Source organism: Rattus norvegicus, chromosome 17 (genome assembly GCF_021556685.1).
Source record: "Rattus norvegicus strain SHRSP/BbbUtx chromosome 17, alternate assembly SHRSP_T2T, whole genome shotgun sequence".
Taxonomy (NCBI): domain Eukaryota; kingdom Metazoa; phylum Chordata; class Mammalia; order Rodentia; family Muridae; genus Rattus; species Rattus norvegicus.
In genome coordinates, this window is record NC_141550.1 from 84691792 (window position 1) to 84711213 (window position 19422).

Here is a 19422-nt window from a genome sequence, read left to right on the forward strand (position 1 = left end):
GAAGGGACATCATGCTTGATCTGCTACTGTTTGCTCACCAAGAAGCCCAAGTGCCAGCTGACCAAGTTCTATCAGTCCAGTATGAATTGTGTGCCTAAACAAAGAGCTGTGAACATACCTCAGCCATCCCTCTGCGAAGGCTCTGGGATAGTATATGTCCTCTGTATATCCTCCAACTTAATGAATTTTAATCTGTTCAAGCAGATTAGTTAAGACTATGGTTATAAGATACCCGTATCAGTATCAGAATCACAAAAGACTAAAAGTCACCCTTCTTGCCCCTTCACTGAAATGAAATGTTATGGGAACCCTAGTCCAGCTTAAGTCATGCCACTGAGTATGTCAAAGGAGTGAAGGGCTGGGCTTCATTTCGGGTTTTGGTACTTCAGACAGACAGACAGACACACTTACACGATGCTGCTCCCAAGACATGTTAGTTCCTCAGCTGATGCCCTCATGTGTGTCCCTTTGCCACAGGGTTCTCAAGGTGATCAGAGGACTGATCGCTCTGCTCCCCGGTCTGCTTCCCAAGCTGAAGAAGAACCTTGTCTGGAACCAGTCAAAAAATCCCAACACCGTTCTTCCTCAGCCACACACCAAAACCACCGCAGTGGGACAGGTCGAGGCCTCTCTAGGCAAGAAACGTTTGACTCTGAAACCCAAGAGAGCCGAGACTCTGCCTACGTGGAGCCAAAGGAAGATTATTCACATGAACATGTGGACCGCTATGTTCCACACCGTGAACATAACCACAGAGAGGAGAGCCACAGCAGCAATGGCCACAGGCACAGGGAGCCTCGCCACCGCACTAGGGACATGGGTCGAGACCAGGACCACAATGAGTGCAGCAAACAACGAAGCCGGCATAAATCTAAGGATCGCTACTGTGACAAGGAAGGGGAAGTAATATCCAAAAGAAGGAGTGAGGCTGGCGAGTGGAACAGGGATGTATACATCCGCCAATGACCGTGCGTGTCTCTGCCCCCAAGTCTTGTGTAACATCATCCTTAAGCAAAATCTTTGGGGCTCCATTGCAACCATCTGTGATCTGTCTTGTATATTTTGTATTGCTGTTGCTTGAATAGCAATAGCATGCAATCAAGTATTACTATACATTCTTTTGTAAGTACCACAGAAATTGGCCTAGTACAAGCTGCAGTCCTCAGTCTATATCCTGAACTCTTCAAAAGCTGTTTGGGGTAGCTGCCACCTGAACAGAGTGGCTTCAGAAATGTAGTTAATGTATTCAGTGAGCCAGATGCAGCACAGATAACAAGTGGAATTCCTCCATATTTTTAATACCCAGATACCTGACCTGTCATTCTTTCATGGACCACTGTTTCTTGCTTGTACCTCTGGCTGACTAAATTTGGGGACAGATTCAGTCTTGCCTTACACAAAGGGGATTATAAAGTTAGAATCTATTTTCTATGTACTAGTACTGTGTACTGTGTAGACAGTTTGTAAATGTTATTTCTGCAAACACCTTATTATAATTATATATATAATATATATATATATCAGTTTGATCACACAATTTTAGGGTCTTAATGCCAAGTCAGCAGATTTGCTTTATGAATCACAGGGACTAGAAATGCCCACATTCAGGAAATTTCTAATATTGTCTAGACTCCTCTCCCTATTCTAAGAGAGAGCCTGTATATAGTGTAAATACGTGTGATTGCTTGACTTGAGGTTTGATTTCTGAATGTAATCCCATCCTTGTAAGTTTTTCATTTTAACCATAAATTATGGTAAATGTAACCAACTCCAGAGGTTTTTCTACTCCATACAGTCCACACTGATTGTGACAAACACGTTCTTAGCAGCTAGTGTCTGTGGTAGTCACTGCACTGGAGTATCCAAGCGGAGCCCACCATGTGCACATGCGTGTGTGAGTGTGAGAGTGAGTGGCTGAGACAAAGTGGAATGCAGAAGACTAATGCGGAAACCAGAGGCTGATGGACCTGGCTTTGCATTTAACTGTTGTATGTTGCTTTCGAACCCACTGAGCAGCCAGGGAATGTGAGGAAGCTTGCTGCCAAAGGAACTAGGGAAGCACTTAGTGGCTGACTCCCTGCTTTTGCCCCTGAAGAGAGAAAACATGGGCGTCTTGTACTGTGAGTGTTCCACTGGAAATGGACAATCTTTGTGTGTCAGAGTATTTTGTTTTAGTAAGAAATGTTTACACAGCTTGTGCAATTATTTGTAGGGAAATAAATTTTTATAACTTGTCCCACTTCACTTTCTAAACGTGCCTATTGCTCCTCTTGTTCATCCTCAGCCACCGCTCTTCTTCCCCTGCACCAAGCTGTGCAGCTGCACTGTCGGAATCTAGAAGTGCTTCTTAGAACCAAAGTTCCTGCTAAATCTTTAGAAGTTATCAGGGCAAAAATGGAATGACTTGAAGCAAAAAAAGTTGAAACATTTTCTTTTACGAGACATCTCTAAGGGAGAACGTAGAAGACACTTTTTTCACACCTCAATTTGCTTTCGTTAAGAAGCTTAAACTGCTCTTAGCCGAGGCTATCCAATCTCTGTCTCTCAAGAGCCCAGTGCTGATGGAGAGGTAAGACTGTATGAGCTCCACACGCCCCTAGCATTCGAAGCCTTCGCAGGAAAATGTCTATCTGTGATTACCCAACCAGATCAGTATATACTAAAACAAGTAAGTTACAATAAATATATTTTTGTTTTGTTTCCGGGTTACTTCACATTCTTCTGAAATATTCTTAGGCATTCGTATGAAAAGCAGTTTGACATTTACTACTTTATACTATACCCAAGAAAACTCAAGCATTTAAAACGTGAGTTGCATATGTATTTGACCAGTGGGTTACCTGCTTAGAGAATGAAATTTTCCTCAGAACAGCACTCCACGCTTACAGAAATACAGACGATACCCAGCAATCTCTGACCCAAACTGAGAGCGTACGCATCACAGACAGACTTTCTACAGTGATCTACTCCTTTCCGGTGTGTGTGTTTCATCCAGAGGAATGGCTGAGACACTCAGCCTCATGATGGATGGTGTTTCTCTTACCTGCAGTTACCAGGCTTCCCTTTCAGACCAGTTCTAATGCTGTCCGTCCATTTGCTTAATGCGAGCATGTGCGTGCACATCACAGCATCCCCCCTACTCTGCCGAAAGCTCTGACATAGGCACCTGTGTGTGAAAGCTACATACTTGGGCTCCCAAGGAACATGGCTGACTTCCTGACTAATGGGATGTAACACTGCTCTTTTCATGAGCAAAAGTTTAATCTTACCTGACTCACTTGTAGAATCCTGATTTTTTTTCCTGTAGTCAAGCTAGGAAACGCTGGAAATGTAGTTAACAGTGTTATACTTGTGTCAGTCACTTGAATTTCTCCTCTGCTTTCTCAACTGCTCATTTACTTACTGTTACAAAAAAAGGTGCTGCTAAAAGTAGGACGTCTTCAGTCACACTGTACTGCAGACAATGCCACACTCAACTTGTCTGCTCTGCATCCCTGTTAACAAACACTCCCTGTCACGACACTGAACTGTTTGATGAACTTGGTTTAAAGTAATTCATGGAAACAAATAAAGAGCTGGCTTCTGCACTGTTTACCATTGGTATTAATTGCCACTTTGGAACGAGTGTACTAGACCTGACATTTCACATCTTCATCATCCAGTGTTAATAGCCTGGTATTTTTTGTAATCTCCCTTCAATGTCTAATTTAAGTAAGACAAAACAACAAGGTAGGTAAGATTTTTAAAATGTAAACCAGAGTTTTCTTCCCACCTTAGTTCAACCTGTAGAGTAATTCAGACTCAACTGTAGAAGTTTATTTCCTTTTTAAGAAGATGAACAGTTTCCCCGTCTGCTGGGGACACGACTCCGTTTCTCCTTGATCTTCTGGTCTTATCCAGTAAGTGTCATATTGCTGACTCTGGGCCTTATTATCTGTTTTACTTCACTTTGCTATATAAACTAAAATCTAACATAGGGTTTTAATTAAAATGTATTTTTTTTACCAAATAAATGCTTTTTTTTCCTGTTTTCATAGAAATAATCTATATTAAAACTAAGTATGCTAAAAGATATGCTGAAGAATATGTGGATTTCTTTCAAGTTTGAAAGGAAGCAATCCACTGAGAATGGCTTAGTTTAAACAGGAAACTGTTAACAGCATTCCCTATCCTTGCTGTTCTGAACACACGCAGTTTTCTTTTGCTGGCTCCGTGTGCACGCTGGTATTTACTAGAATGGGTAAAAAGTCTGGCAGGTTTGCTGCTTGGCTGTTCCTCTCCCACTCTCACCCTAGCTTATCACATACAGATGTGCAGAGAGCAAGAAAGGAAACCATGATTATAGAGTTGCTTAAAATACATTTAAAAAAGGGGGGGGGGCTACCTGAATTCCCAGAATCAGAAGTGCCTCAAGGAGATGGTGTTTCTCTTCAGTCAAAATCTCCTGGACACAGGCAGAATGAAAGATAGAAAAGGCTTGCTTATATACTTGAATCTTGGGAAATTCAAGAGAACTTTTCATATTCCATAATACCACTGACTACCTACTCTGAAGCAGTGATATGAGAAAGGGGAGGCTCGTTTATCTGTCCTGGTCCATTTCCCAGGTGCAGGAGTGAAGCTCAAGCTAACAGTCCACTGGCGTCACAATGTGCTGGGACATACACTTGGGTACAGGCACTTGGATGTAGAGAGCTCAGGGCTGTTCAAAAGAGATTTTCTCCAGGAAGAAGCCACCCAAAGGCTTTACCTGATCCAAGAGCTGCTGCAGTCAGGATGGATACGGTAAGTCGTTGAGAGACCTTCCTACGGGAAGCCTACAAGGAAAAAAAATGATTAGCATTCGGTTCCAGTTGTTCGTCCGACATACCCAAAGCCCAGTAATTTGGAAGGTGTGAATGGAAGAAAGTAAGCCACTGTGGTTGCGTTCCACACAAGGCCTTTCCCATGCTGCTGGGTACTAGAAATCTTAAGTTTAGTGACAAAGCAGGGCCCTGAAGGCAGGATGGCCGAGCAGCCGGCAGGATGCTTGGTCATTTCTGCAGGACAGCTGAGCTGCTTGCTTTGTCCCCGCTGAGTTCAGATTTGACTAACAGCTCTCACTCTGTTTGAGCTATCGGCCATGGCTGCCAGAGCTTGTGCTCTGTGACGCTGCTTGGGTTCCTTGAGAAGAGCGGAGACCCAGTGAAAGTGCCTGGCCAGGTCTTAGCTCTCGATAACTGCTTTCTCCTCCTCATCAAGCATTTCTCTATTATTTTGCATGATGTCTGTTCCCAAAGATGATATAATACAGCCAAAATGTGGAATACTCTTTTTAGCAACAAAGTAAATAGCTATACTTCACTTTTCAAAGTACTCCACAGCACAAGTCCAAGCTTTATTTAAAAGTGATCTGAGGGCTGGTGAAATGGTTCAGCAGGTGAAAAGGTACTTGGGACAAAAACCTGGGAATTCAAGTTTGAGCCTCAGAACCTAAGATAGAGGAGAGAAACTCCCAAAGGTGGTCCTCTGACTTTGACATGTGTTCCACACACATGCTCAGTACATAAATAAACCTTTACATTAAGAAGTCAGATTTGGGGCTGGAGAGATAACTCAGTGGATTAAGAGCACTGACTGCTCTTCCAGAAGTCCTGAGTTCAAATCCCAGCAACCACATGGTGGCTCACAACCATCTGTAATGGGATCTGATGCCCTCTTCTGGTGTGTCTGACAGCTACAGTGTACTGATATATAACAAATAGATAAATAAATCTTTAAAAAAAAAGTCAGATTTGGAGTCAGTACGCAGAGGGGGGGCGGGGAACGGGCAGACAGAAAGACAGACAGACAGACAGGAGCCAAGACTCCGGTAACAAGCCTACTTACCTCAGTCATGACGAGGTCAGTATTACTGCCCATGTCCTGAAAACTGACTGAAGAAACCACCACTGTCTTGGAAACAGAAAACAGCTTTACATGACCACTTGGAAGGTTTAGAGGTTTATTCTTTTGTTTTTAAACTATTTTTTCACATTAGAAAGACTAATACTGATGAGTTAGTGCTGAAAGTGTGCTCCAGACCCCAGGCGACTCCTCCTTCCCTTTCAGGAAACATGAGGCTGATTTTGCTTTACTAGCCCTCACTTTCCCAGGGCCACATATACACACTGCCCCTTCTAATCCGGGGAACTGCTAGCATATCCTGTTTCCTGAGCAACCGTGCCATCACTCCGTTGGCTTGACAACATTTTGGTGTAAGAAACAGCACCACGCAGACAGCATTCAGGATTTTCATTTCCGAGAAACCTTCCTTTCTGTGCTTTGACATTTTAGAAACTTTGCAATAAAGAAGCCTATACAATCCTTGTTGGCCAGCCAAATCACGTCTTCCCTTCTGGCATCTCCAAGAGAGTTCGTGTCCATGCTCTCCAGAGGCACAACACACGGGTCAAAGCGCTGCAGCTGTTTCAGCTGCTCCAGTGACAGGCCAGCTCCCAGCATCCCTTCTCCTCCGATCTGTGGTTCCTGATGGGAAGACATGAGCAAAAATGACTGAATATGCTACTATCAATAAGTTGCCTCTATACGGCTTACGTAAAAAGAGAGATTGCCTGTGAGGATGATGTCTTCCAGAAACGTGAGTCCACGTGCCTTTGTGAGATACACACACCAACTGGAGGGCAGAGGATAATTGGTGATATGTGGTCACCTGATAAAGGAGTCCTATTTATTAAGGATCCTCTATGTTTATCAAGTATGATGTTACAAAGGGCCTGAAGGCTATGATTAGATGCTTGTAGACTTAAAATGTGGCTCTAACATATTTCAGCTATATGATCTAAGCAAGCAGCTTTACCTAACTCAATTTACTCGTGTGTGTGTGTGTGTGTGTGTGTGTGTATAATAGGTAAAATACCCAGTTCTAAAGCTAAAAGAGACAGCACTGGGTCTTGTGTGATATGGATAAATGAATAGTCCAGCTTCTCATTCTCTAACAGTGAAGGAAGCCAGCCCCAGAAATATCTGAAATGTCTTTAATCATACCAACTCTATGATAAAAGTTTTCTTCTTTAATACACATTAGAAGAATACATGTTAGAAAATGATATATAAATCATGGGTGCATCAACTAGGTTTTAAGGAATCTAAAGAATTCAATTTTTGAAAACCATTAGTGCCAAATATCAAGTCCATAGACAAGTGTTTGACCACTGGAGAAGAAATGGCTGTCAGGAAAATACAACCATCCATGGCAGCAAGGGAAGGGTCCTCCGTTATTTCTTCTCATGGACTCATGGGAACTCTGAGGTCTTGCTTTCCTTTCCATGTAATCATCGTAACCTCCCAGGACAGGGACCGTGTCTAGATTGTTTAAACCTCTATGTTGTGACTGCCTGCCTGTTAAGAGTTGTACAGGAAGCCATGACGTCAGGTGCTCAATGTCTCCAAATATTAGCATCTCTGTAGACAAATATCTCAGAATTGAATGTCTTAATAAAAATCCTAACAAGAAGTCTAGTTTGTCCTAAAGCACACGAGAGAGTTTTGAAATACCCTATGCTAATGCCAGTACAAAGGGGCGCTCCACAGCTGCGGCCTGTGCCCTGGCTAGTCTGATATTCTGCACTGCCCTGTGTCTCATGTGGCAGAGCAAAAATGTTCAGTCTGTTCCAAATCAGAAACGTGCAGGGCTGGGAAGCAAGTAAAGAAGCCTTGCGAGCACCCGGTTTGGTTCTCGCGTTCACATGTGTACCTCAGCACATCTCTAACTCCAGAGTCAGGGGATTACCTGACTTCTGTGCAGCAGGAGTGCACATGGGATGCATGGATACGTGTGAGCAAAGGCATCTAAGTAAAAAGGAGGGACTTTTTAGTGACAGTTAGTGACAGCAAGTGGAATAAACTGGAGCAGAAGGATACCCGAGCCTCACCCAAGTTTAGTCCAATGGCAGGCTGCAGAGAGAGGGGAAGCTTCCTCATCTGACCGTGTGAGCCCCGTGGTTGGTGTGAACACACACCCCTCTGAAGAGTGCTCCAGAGCGCTGACACAGCCTCTATAGCAATGTCCCATCTCCCAGTGGACTTCACACTCAGATTTGTCTTATGGTTCTGGAAAGTGTTGGTCTTCTCACCTGGGGTTGAAGTTGAAGGCAGGGGAATGTTCTGAGGGCCCAGGCGACTTGCTCTTCGTTTTCTGCCAGAGTTACTGTGCACGTGCTGTAGACCAGCACACCCCCTGGCTTCAGGAGTCGAACCGCCTAAGGAAAGCAGTGATCAGACTATGTGTGCCAAGACCCAGTAGACCCCCAAGAGTGAGTTATCCAGTGGCACACAATGCCTTGTCAGCATCTGATGGAAACTAAGTGTTATCCTGTATGACGTGGCCTCGTCCTGCAGTTAGACTACAATGTGCACACGGCATACTGTATGCAGCCTTCCCTGGAGCTTCATGGTCCACAGACTCAGACTTACCTCCCCTCCCATGCTATCCTTATGGTCAAATTTACAAACTCCCATCTGTAGAGGGGACGTCCTTTCTGAATCTGTATGTACTAAGTTGTCAACATTTCTGGACCTCAGCTAAGGTGTCCCCAAATAAATAAATACCATCCTCGGAAACCTACTTGAACAGTCTTCCTAGGCTTCCCAAAGCTGCAGGCCTGGACCTCAGAGCACCATTGATGCCTGAAGTCCTTTCATATTCCCTTTCCACTAGTCAGCTCCTTTCAATATCTAATGTAAAGATGGCTCCGTAGGTAAAAGGACTTACTGCTCTTGCAAAAAGACCCATATTCAAGTCCCAGCATCCATACGATGGCTCACAACTGCCTATAACTCCAGCTCCAGGTGATCTTAAATTTACTTCTGACATCTGCTGATGCCTGCACACACATGGCACACATACATACATATAGGCACACATGTACACACATAGAATAAATAAGTATGTATATGAATACATAGTCACACACAGAGAAAGAGAGAAAGTGTGTGTGTATGAGAGAGAGAGAGAGAGAGAGGAGAAAGAGAGAAGAGAGAGAGAAAGTGTGAGTGTGTGTGTGTCCAGTTTTGACTATGTTTCCTAACATCCACTACCATCATCCCAGTCTCAGCCTCTTTACCTTTCAACTAGATGATACAGCAGTTAAATCTGCCTACTTGGCTCCCTGCCCTCTTTCAAGCCGGTCTCCACATACCAGTCTGAGCGAAGCTTTTCTATTTGTTGCTTCTCATCTCCACAAGCAAAGTCCTGAAAGAGCTCTCAAAGCTCTCCATAGAGGTGTTCCTGCCAGACTGACCTCCCCTTTCGGTCAGTCCTTCCACATTAGCCACACTGCCCTGCCATTCCTGTAATCCCCAAAGTCACTGCTACCTGAAGGCCCACGCAGCAGATCAGACACTACTTCTGCACACTGCTTGTCCCTTCATGATGTTTCACCCACTTACCGGTCCCCTTTCTAAACTGCTCTTCCTGATCCCCATGGAGCTCCCATTTCTATAGTGTGCTGTGCAGCACTAATGCCGTGTACCACAGCAGTAGCAGGCAGAAAATGGCATGGACTGTCTGCTCCCCTGGTTGTGATCTAGACACTATTTCCCATGCAGTAGTATTTAATCAGGGTGCCATGCTAGTGTAAATTGCTCACAAGTTTAAGTCTATCTTCTCTTTTCTCTTTTGAAACAGGTTCTCATGCATCCCAGGCTGGCCTCAAAATCGCCATCTACCTAAAGATAACTGTAAACGTAGGATCATCTGCCTCTGTCCAGAGTGCAAAGGTCAGAGGTTGTGCTATCTCAGACAGACTAAGTCTGGCTGGGAATCTAACCCAGGGCTCCAGGCATGACAGGAGTAATGGCTAACTGTCACCTGAACAGGATCTAGAATCGCCAAGGAGACAAGCCTCTGGGCATGCTGTGACAGTGGAGACTCAGTTAATGGGGCAGTAAGACCCTGCACTGCGGAGCACTCATCCATGGGCTGAGGCTCTGACCTGGTAAGCACTGCTGAGCACCAGCATGCACCGCTCTCAGAAGTCCGGTCAGCTGCCTGGAGCCCCATTGCCATGGCTTCCTCGCCATGCTGGACTGTACTGAACTGGAGCCACAGTAAGCAGTTTCTTCTGTAAGTTCTTAGGTCAGGCATTGTGTCAAAACAGCAACAAGGAACTAGCTAGCACACCGGGCCAGCTTTCTTCCAACTGCATGTATCCCTAAGTTTACATTGTTAAAGCTCAAGAGAGATTTCCTGTGAGCTTTTTGTGGATTTTGTACAATGAATTTTGATTATATTTAGCCTTTTCTCTTAACGCTTCTTTGATCCACACTCCCCCAACCCCTCTTTCCCTACCCAGCCAACTTCTTTCTATTTTTTTTTTTTTTTTGGTGGGGGGGACTCATACTTTTGTTTACAATTTTAATAAAAAGATCTCCAAAATAAATCACAATTCATACGTGTGCCTTAAAAAATGTAAGCAAAATAATTACAGGAGGCAAAGGAAGGGAGGGACCTAGGTGGGAGAGGGGAGGGGGAGGAGAAAAGGGGAACAGGATCATGCATGGGGGGTGGGGGTTAAGTAAAGGGGAAAAGTCCAGAGGGGCCAGGAGAATGAATAGAAATACATAGCCTTGAGGGGTGTGAGGTGGGAGGACCCTCGAGAAAGTACCAGAGGCCTGGAAGGTGAGAGACTCCCAGGACTCAATGGGGAGTCTGTCACTATGTTAGTCAAAATGCCCAACACTGGGGAGAGGAAACTCAAAGAGACCACCTTCAGTAGATAGATCACCCAGAGTCAAGAGCTCTGACCCAGAACTTTCCTGTCTAAAAGAATTGCAGGGGGAAAAAAGAGAAGAAACTGAAGGAAAAGCTGTCCAGTGATCAGCCCAACTTGGGATCCATTTCAGGGGTAGGGTGCCAAGGCCTCATACTGTTACAGATGCTATGACTGCTTACAGGCAGGAGCCTAGCATGGCTGTCCTCTGAGAGACCCAATCAGCAGCTGACTGAAACAGACATAGATACTTACACCCAACGATTGAACCCCATGGTTAAATTAGGAAACGGATTGAAGAAGCTGAGGAGAAGGGTAATCCCGTAAGAAGAGCAGCAGTATCAACTAACCCAGACCCCAGGCTCCTGGGACACTGAGCCAGCAAGCAGGCAGCACGCAAGGGCTGGTCTGAGGCTCCCAGCACATGTATAGCAGAGGACTGCCTGGTTGGATCTCAGTGGGAAAAGATGTGCCTAGTCCTAGAGAGACTTAAGGCCCAAGGGAAGGGGCAGGTCTGGTGGGGAGAACACCCTCTCAGAGGCAAGAGGGAGGAGGAATGGGATTAGGAACTGTGTGGGGCAACACCTAGAACGTAAATAAATAAAATAATTTTTAAAAATGAATAAAGGACAAATAAAATGATGTTTTATACACATTTAGTAATAACAATAGTTGATACATCTATTTCAAAAATAAATCTCTAACAATAGAATAAAAACTGTAAACATTTTTTGAGTGTGCCAGCTACTATGCTAAAGGCTTTCACACGGACTTTCTTAAAGAATGCCTAACAGCCGTGATTCCTGTCTCCAGTGAGCTATTTCTAATGGATAGCATTGTACTCCCCATTGCTGCAACTGGAAATCAACATACCAAAGGCCAATGTAGTAGAGGGGTCATTGCTCAAACGGAGACCGGCTGGATCCTAAAGCCCACATTCTCAGTGCCTCACACACCTGCTCTCAGAGGCCTCCCTCGGTGGCGATCCTCTAGCACGGCACAGGGGACCTCTGCTCTCTACATGCTCCCTCACAGCTGGCCCTCGGTACTGATTCATCCATCTACTCTCACTATCCTTTCTGAATTTCAATTTTCACCATGACCTAAAAACCGTGACAGAAGGAAAAAACAATAAAACAGTAAATTTATTTCATCCTCAGGCCAAAGTGTATTTTGCTGGGAAAGAGTCCTTTGTGCCACCTGGTGCTTTCCTGACAAAGGCGTGTTCTTTGATGACTATTCTGAAAGCATTTAAATAATTCACCCCCAGTACTCCCTCTGTGTGAGAAAGGAGGTAGCCAGAGAGAATGAGCAGACAACCTGAGACACTGAGTAATTACAGCAGTCATTGTTGCTGCGTATGTTACCACTGGAGGAACGGGAAGAAACAACGAATCCATTTATCATCCAAAGATCGTTGTATGAGGCCTGAAAAGATAGCCCCTCAGTCAAGAGCTTACTGCTCTAGCACAGGCCTCAGGCTCAGTAATCAGCATTCACCACGCCATCTCTAACTCCAGTTCCAGAGCCTTCTGATTACTCCCACTCCTGCACCAGGTGGTGTATATACAGACAAGAGAACACACACCTGAACATAATTTTTTTCATACATTTTAAAAATAAAAAAATTGAAATGAAAATAAATTAGAAGTACTTCTTGCTCTGAAATCTACTAAGTTTAACAAAACAAGAATTCTCAAGTATCCTATTTGTAATGTACTAGATTAATTAAACTTTCAGTTGTTATGATCTTTCTACTTTCTGGACAGTATCATGCTTACTTTAATAATGTGTTGCCCTTTTGAAAAGTTCTGACTTTCTAGTCTGGTAACTGAATTAAAGCAGGAGGAGCAGAGTAATTTATTTATATTGAACCCTTTACGTCAATCAGCAATGATGCGTGAATTACTCGGTGACTATGGTTTGGGTTTGTTGTTTTACTTTCACGTAGGGGTGGAAAGTTTGTGAGTAACCACACGTCTCAGACGCTCTTAGGCGGGTGTGCGTTTAAAGGACGGTCAGTATAAAGGAAAGCTCCCTGTGCTTAAAGCCGTGAGTGAGTCTGACGATGCACACGAAGCATCACAGCCCTTGTGAGGCTGAGGTGAAAATACTGAGAGCTTGAGTCCAGCTCAGGATGCACAGCAAGAGCCTGCCTCAAAAGACTGAAGCCACACCAACAAAACAGGAAGTAGTCCCAATCTCTTCATTTATCTGTAGCAAAAACTAGTTAACATAAACGATACAATGTTATCTAAATGACTTGATGATACCCTGTGCATTAATGCAAGCATCCCAAACTGTGCCTCTGTACCCATTAATCTGTAACTATCCTCTCTCGCAGTGTAACCATTAACCTGTAGCTATCCTTTCTCGCCGTGTAACTCCTTTTGCTCTACTTTCAATCCCTAGGAATTACTTTGTAATTGAGATCATACAAATATGTTTGCTTTTGTGCATGCTTTACTTCACTTAGTATAAAGTCTCTAAGGGCCGTTTATATTGCAGCATGTACCAAATTTCACTCCTTTTTAAGGATGAATAAATATTCCATGTGGCCATAGCAAAGCCTATGTGTCCAGTCTTGTCTATGACTCTTGACTGGCCCCACCTTCTGGCCATAGGGAACAGTGCTGCTCCACATAGGACTTTTACAATAGTTTTGGCAGACTGAACACTGAACTAGCAGCAGTCAGTTTCCCACAGCAAAGGGGCATCACATACCACATTAAGGAGTTTTCGCTGCAGTGGCTGATAGGATGTCACTTCCTTCAAAGTCCAAGTGCAAGCCATATTTGGCCTCTGTCCCAGTCCACTGCAGGGCGCGTCAAGGAGAATTCGGTCAAAAGATTCTGGTAAGAATGGAGGTGCCCCTATAAAATACAATTAGAAACATGATCTAAAAGACAGGTCTAGAATAGAGCACTCTTGAGATAGAAGCAATGAGAAATTAACATCATAATCTAGGACAGTAAATAAAGACAAATCCTTCCTCCCTTTAGCAACTGCTTGGCTAAGCTAAGAACGCTTGTATCTCATACAGACTTGACTTCGTAAGAACATCGAAATGCAGTTGTTAGAGCTGAGCTCTGTTAGTACAACACAAAGCCACACCAAAGCAAGTAAGACTTTCAACTCCCAGTGTCAGAAGCCATAATGTCCCAGAGGCAGTACCTAGTCCTAATTCTACTCACCTACCATCAAAGAAATGATTCCCCTGGTAATCCCCACCCCCAGCTCCCAGGCAGCTCCTGAAGAGTCAGAGTCGGTCAGGCTCTGATCAGGTTGGTTCTGGCTACTGTTGTTAGTCTCCTGGTTTACAGCAATGTGCATGACTACTGTCCACTATGGTTAAGAATCAAGTTTCCCTGTGTGTTCATGAGTAATTTCTGATGTTGCCATTATTGGGAAAGGCGTGACGCTGGTCTCATTATACTTGTGTTCTTTACCTGCAAGCTTGGCATTGTTATTGAAACTTATTTAAACCCAGAATTACCTTCTGTTTTTATCTGTTTAGGAGATTAAAACACAGGCTATTTTTAACTTAACCTACCTCCATATAAAACCTTTCCCCCTTATTTCATTTACCGTCTTAGAAAAATACTTTTTAAAGAAATCTTTATTTTTGATGATACTGGTAACCATTCCCAACAAAAGAGAGATTATACTATAGTTCACGCTGCCCTTATCATGAGTGTGTGCACCTGTTTCACCAAAAGCCTCATTAAAATGGTGTTTTATTTCCTTGATCAACTGTGTTTTTCCTTTAAGTAGGTACAAACCTTGTGTAGCCTTTCCCTGCTGAAACCACCTTTCTTAATGAACAGAACAGCTCTTGTATATAGAAGATATGAACCTATTTCATAATATTCTGTGAATCATTTTCCTAGCTGTAGTTTTTAACCTGCTTACATAAATGTCACACATCACACGTTTTGCTTTCATTCTTCCCAGTATGAAGTCACTAAAACAGTGCGAATGTTCAGGGGTACACTATATTGTGTAAAATATAGAAACTATGCAGTAAAACAAAATAAAATAGGGAATTAAAAAACCTGTTGGGCTTTTAATGAGAAAATCAGTCACTATCAGCTTCAAATGGTCTGTGATGGATATGTTTGACAGTAAGGTAGTAAGTTGGGTCACCAACACTTATAGTGGGTAAACAAGATTAAAAACACAGCACAATATAAACACAGCGAATTCAAAAGAAGACAACAACATAGGAGAACATCACTAAGGATATGTGGGACAAACAGTTCAAGCAAGGCTTCACCATTCAATTATTTACTGAAATAAATGAGCTCTTCCTTTTGCTTCAGACAAAAGACAGCGTAAACGTACTAACGGCCAAACAAACAGACCCAGCTAGTCACTGCTGTAATGGCTCAGCACTGTACCTTCATGGACTTGAGGTCACTTAAGAAACACACCTCCGGAGGTGTCAGTGAGGGTGTGTGTAGAGGCATTTCCAGAGGCTGTTGACTAGAGAGGAGAACCACGTCAAACCTGGTATCATTGTTCTACAGGCTGAAGTCCTGAGAACCAAGAGGACAAAGAATTGGGCAGAAAGAAGCCTTGTCTCTCTGCCTCCTATGCTACAATGTGACCAGTTTCTCATGTTCCTCCTGCATCAGCTAGAGAAGTGCTTGACATCACATATACCTTCCCCACCATGACCAGGAGGACATCAACACTGAGTTCCCTGTGATGGGAGGTGAATGAAACAAGGTACACCTTCATAGTGTGAGGCAAAACCCGGTGTTTATCACAGAAACTAATATACAGTGAAAGGGTAAAGCATTTAAATGGGCATTTACTGCTCTTCAAAGGACAATGTGGCATGGCTAGTGGGTAAACGAAAGAGATGCTCACTGCAACAAACCTTCAAGAAAATGCAATGAAATGTCCCCTGTGAGGGGACAGTTACCAAAAGACAAGAACAGAAGATACTCTGGTGAGAGCATGGAGGGTGGGAGAGTGCACATGTACCATGTAAGAACTTAAATACGACCACTGCTAAGATCAGCATGGTTCTCTAAACGGTCAATAATAAAGAGCTGTGTGAGGCACCCAGGAGGCATGTATGATGGGGAGCTCTCGCCACAGATAACTGCTTGCACGCTCACTTCAGCACTACTTACAACAGCCGATGCTACAGAATTGGCTCAAGTGTCCAACCAGGAATGACTAGAAAGGACACAAGGCATGCATACAGGGCAGCACTACAGCCCGGAAAGAAGTCTGGACACTTACAACAACGTGAAAGAATCCAAAAGATACCCCGTTACCTGAAAATAAGCCAGCCCCAAAGACAGTTAATCTGGAAGCTAAAACTCGAACACGTTGAAGGAGAAAGAGAGAGTGATCACCAATGGCAAGGAAGGACAGGGCAATATTACAGAGAAGTCACGAAGTTTACTGGGCAGGAAGGGTCAGGTTTGATCTCTAGCACACAGAGGGACTCTATGCTTAGTGATGGCGTATATCACACTACAAAGCTGTCAAGAGTAAATTTTGAGTGGCTTGCCATTAACACATTAAAACACTAACAGACATTACATTAAACATTAATAAACACTCCCGCATCACCTTAATTACCCTCAGTTACTTCCCAGTCATATCTGTATCAATAGCTAATGAGTACGTGGAACTGAGAAAACCGCACAACGAGAAAAACAAACTCGGGTTACCGTCTACGCCGTCCATCACCTCCAGCTTAAGAGCCTTTGTTGCATCAAAGCAAAACGCCCGGATAGAATGCAGTCCTAATAATGAAGCATTCTGCTTTAATTTTGTCACTTTAGTCAGTATTTTGTCCAATGCTATTACTTCTCCCTAAAAAAATGAAAATGGAGTGTAAATCTGAAGCAGTTCTGAAAGTCAGCAATACAAAAGACCAGTATAAACAGTGCTTGTTTGCTTTCCTCCCACCATGCCTGCTAAATTCATTAACCAAATGCACATCAAATTTACATTGGCTGTAAGGAGGTTTAGCTCAGTGGTAGAGGGTTTCTTACAAGCACAATGCCTTTCAGTCAGTTCCCAGCGCTGAAATATTATATTCTTCAAATACCTTGTCTTTTCCTTCAACAAACACATTCCTGTCAATTGTTCTTCAACCTAGCTATAGTTTTCAAAACTGAAAAAAAAAAAGTTTGCAATATTTTCAAGAAACTTAGAAGCATTCTTGAAGGTAAACAGAACACCACCAATCTCGAGTGACTGATCACCTATGAAAAAGTATAAGCTTCCTCTATGAAACATCTAGCTTCAAGGAGTTACATACAAATGAATATCTGTAAAAACTGATCCTTGTCTTAAAACTTTCATGGTACAGAAAGTTATTTGAACTATGGTAACCAAAATAAGGATGTCATGACCCCAATCCTCAGTGTGTCACAGCAAAATGCTTTGGAAAGGCACAAAGTTCAAATGCTGCTAAGGACACCAGGATCAGGAAACAACTGAGCAGTTCCCGAGGAGTGTGACCTAGTTAAAGAGAAGAGCAGTATAGTAGACTGAATGAGAATGGTTTCCATAGGCTCACAAGGAATGGTATTATTTCAAAAGATTAGGACAGGAAGTATGTCACTGGGGGGTTGGGCTTTAAGGTTTTACAAGGCCCAGGCAGGCCCAGTGGCTCACTTTCTTTTTTTGCTGCCTGTGTATCCAGAGGCAGAACTCTTAGCTCCTCTCCACCACAATGTCTACCTGTATGCCACCATGCTTTCTGCCATGATGAAAATAGAAGAAATCTCTTAACTATAAGCCAGCCCCAGTTGAATGCTTTCCTTTATGAGAGTTGCTGTCACATGGTGTCTCTTCACAGCAATAGAGTCCTAAGACAGCCAGTAAAGCAGAGTCCTCGAAAAAGGAGGAAGGTCAGGGTCACTGTGGCAATGACAGGAACACAGTTCAGAAGGATGATACCCAGGTGGTCCTGGTGAGGAGAGACTGGCAATCCTACTTTTAGACAAAGCACTGAACAGGTTTTGCTGACACAGCACCTCTGGAGATGAGCAGTGGAGGAGAATCCCAGATGTCATTCCCTAGGACCTACTGGGTGCTATCTCAAGAGGGATGCTCTTATTTATAAGGAACTACTCTGGGGCTGAAGAATAGTCAGGGAACTTAAATGGAAACTGCTACAGGTCTGGCGGCTGGGCAGGAGGGCCAGGTGTGGACTGTCTGAAAAGTTCAGGCTGTAGGAAGCTCCACTCAAGACAGAAAGGGCATGCGCAGAACCTCTTCACTGTCTCACTGATGGAATAGCACTGGTGTCTGATGGACTGAGCCTGAGGTTGAGGGGGCTCTAGCATCTGTCAGTGTTGTACAGCACCAAGGAGGAAGTTTCAATGCCCCAGTGAGTCTGGAGTGCAAGGGGTCACGACTCGGGAGGCTTCACAAATAGGAAGGGAGCTCCTCCTGCACAAATCCTGGGGCTGTGGTTCTTTTCTCCAGTCTGTGTGTGCTCGGGAGAGAGACACCCCTTAGCTACAACAATGAAGGCTAAAACCCAGAGCTCTTCAGGAGAATGAAGCTTCCCATGTTGACTGTAAAGCCCCTGGTATGCAAAGGAAAGCTAATGAAATCATGGCAGCTCAGGTGTGAACCAAGAACCAATACAGGTTCAACACCAGCAGCATAAACCACCAGCAAGGCCAGTGGCCAAAGTCATCTCAGCTGCCTACTGTCCATACTCTGTGTCAAGGGCACCAACAGAAACCACTCCAGCACCTCATCTTCCCCTCTCCACGCCTCCCTTTCCCTTTCTAGCACACATTTTTAGCAGTATTTTCACTGTGTTATAAAGCATCCCATGCTTTTTATATCCCTTCATAAATTTAATTTTTTTTTTTTCGGAGCTGGGGACCGAACCCAGGGCCTTGCGCTTCCTAGGCAAGCGCTCTACCACTGAGCTAAATCCCCAACCCCAAATTTAATGTTTTAATGCACTTTTTATTACTAGAAAAACCCATTTTGTTGGCTTTTATTCTTTTTGTCTCACGGTGTCCTCCACCTTCTCTCTTACTAACATGCAGAGAACCATGGAGTTGGACTCGTCAGCTGCCCTGAGAGATACGTGCAAAGGTCTTTCAGGTTAGCATCCATGGATCCTGGGGCACCATGTGCCTTTCAGTTCCTGAGAATCCATGAGGCACTGCCTCAGCCTGTAAAGCATTCAGGACACTTGTGATTCTCCGTCCCTAGAAGTCAGCAAAGCATATAGAAGTCTGGCAAAAGAACTAGCCTTAGACATTAACCTTGTAAGCTCTCTCTAGCTTGCAACCATCATTATCCTGGGACCCACTACTGTATGTTGCTTTGATGAGGGTATAAAATGTCTGACTGCTTGGAATGACCTTGTTTCCACCTCAGTCTTGTTGAGACCTGTCCATCCTGGCCTGGTTTTCAGTCCCACCAACCATATCAGGAGCCCCTGGTTATTAAGTAAGAGCTGATGATTACCTAACATTTTTTTCTTTATCTGTTTAAAATTAAGAATTTCTGCTTCTCATTTTCACTACTCAGCCTCCCTTTATCTAATTTTGCCTTTAAATTATCTAATTATTGAGCATAAAGGCTAACCCAGCCACAGTATAACAGCTGTGGACTCTTCAATGTCTTAGTGATGTCTTTGGATAAATCATTCAAACTAAAAGTCAAC

General features: G+C 43.7%; 2 protein-coding genes and 1 long non-coding RNA gene across 41 annotated transcripts in view; 1 reads left to right on the forward strand and 2 right to left on the reverse strand.

Annotated features, from left to right (window-relative positions):
- Cacnb2 (calcium voltage-gated channel auxiliary subunit beta 2) overlaps positions 1-4785 on the forward strand; it is a 346804-nt gene extending 342019 nt beyond the window's left edge. For 9 of the 20 annotated variants that reach the window (XM_087589666.1, XM_087589670.1, NM_001398773.1 and 6 more), the window contains 1 exon segment: positions 478-3592. In XM_087589666.1, the coding sequence (XP_087445792.1) occupies positions 478-966 (489 nt within the window). In that variant the 3' untranslated portion in view covers positions 967-3592. 20 annotated transcript variants of the gene reach the window in all.
- On the reverse strand, positions 3795-4845 carry LOC148000298 (uncharacterized). The gene is made up of 2 exons (XR_015641899.1): positions 4751-4845; positions 3795-4444 (listed from the first exon to the last, which is right to left on the reverse strand). It is a non-coding gene; the product is annotated as an uncharacterized LOC148000298 (long non-coding RNA).
- Positions 4846-5969: 1124 nt separating this feature from the next.
- Positions 5970-19422, reverse strand: part of Nsun6 (NOP2/Sun RNA methyltransferase 6) — a 37660-nt gene continuing 24207 nt past the window's right edge. For 19 of the 20 annotated variants that reach the window (XM_087590810.1, XM_087590800.1, XM_087590809.1 and 16 more), the window contains 4 exon segments: positions 16445-16589; positions 13476-13624; positions 8115-8240; positions 5970-6507 (listed from right to left, as the gene is read on the reverse strand). In XM_087590810.1, coding sequence (XP_087446936.1) covers positions 6274-6507; positions 8115-8240; positions 13476-13624; positions 16445-16589 — 654 coding nt within the window. In that variant the 3' untranslated portion in view covers positions 5970-6273. 20 annotated transcript variants of the gene reach the window in all.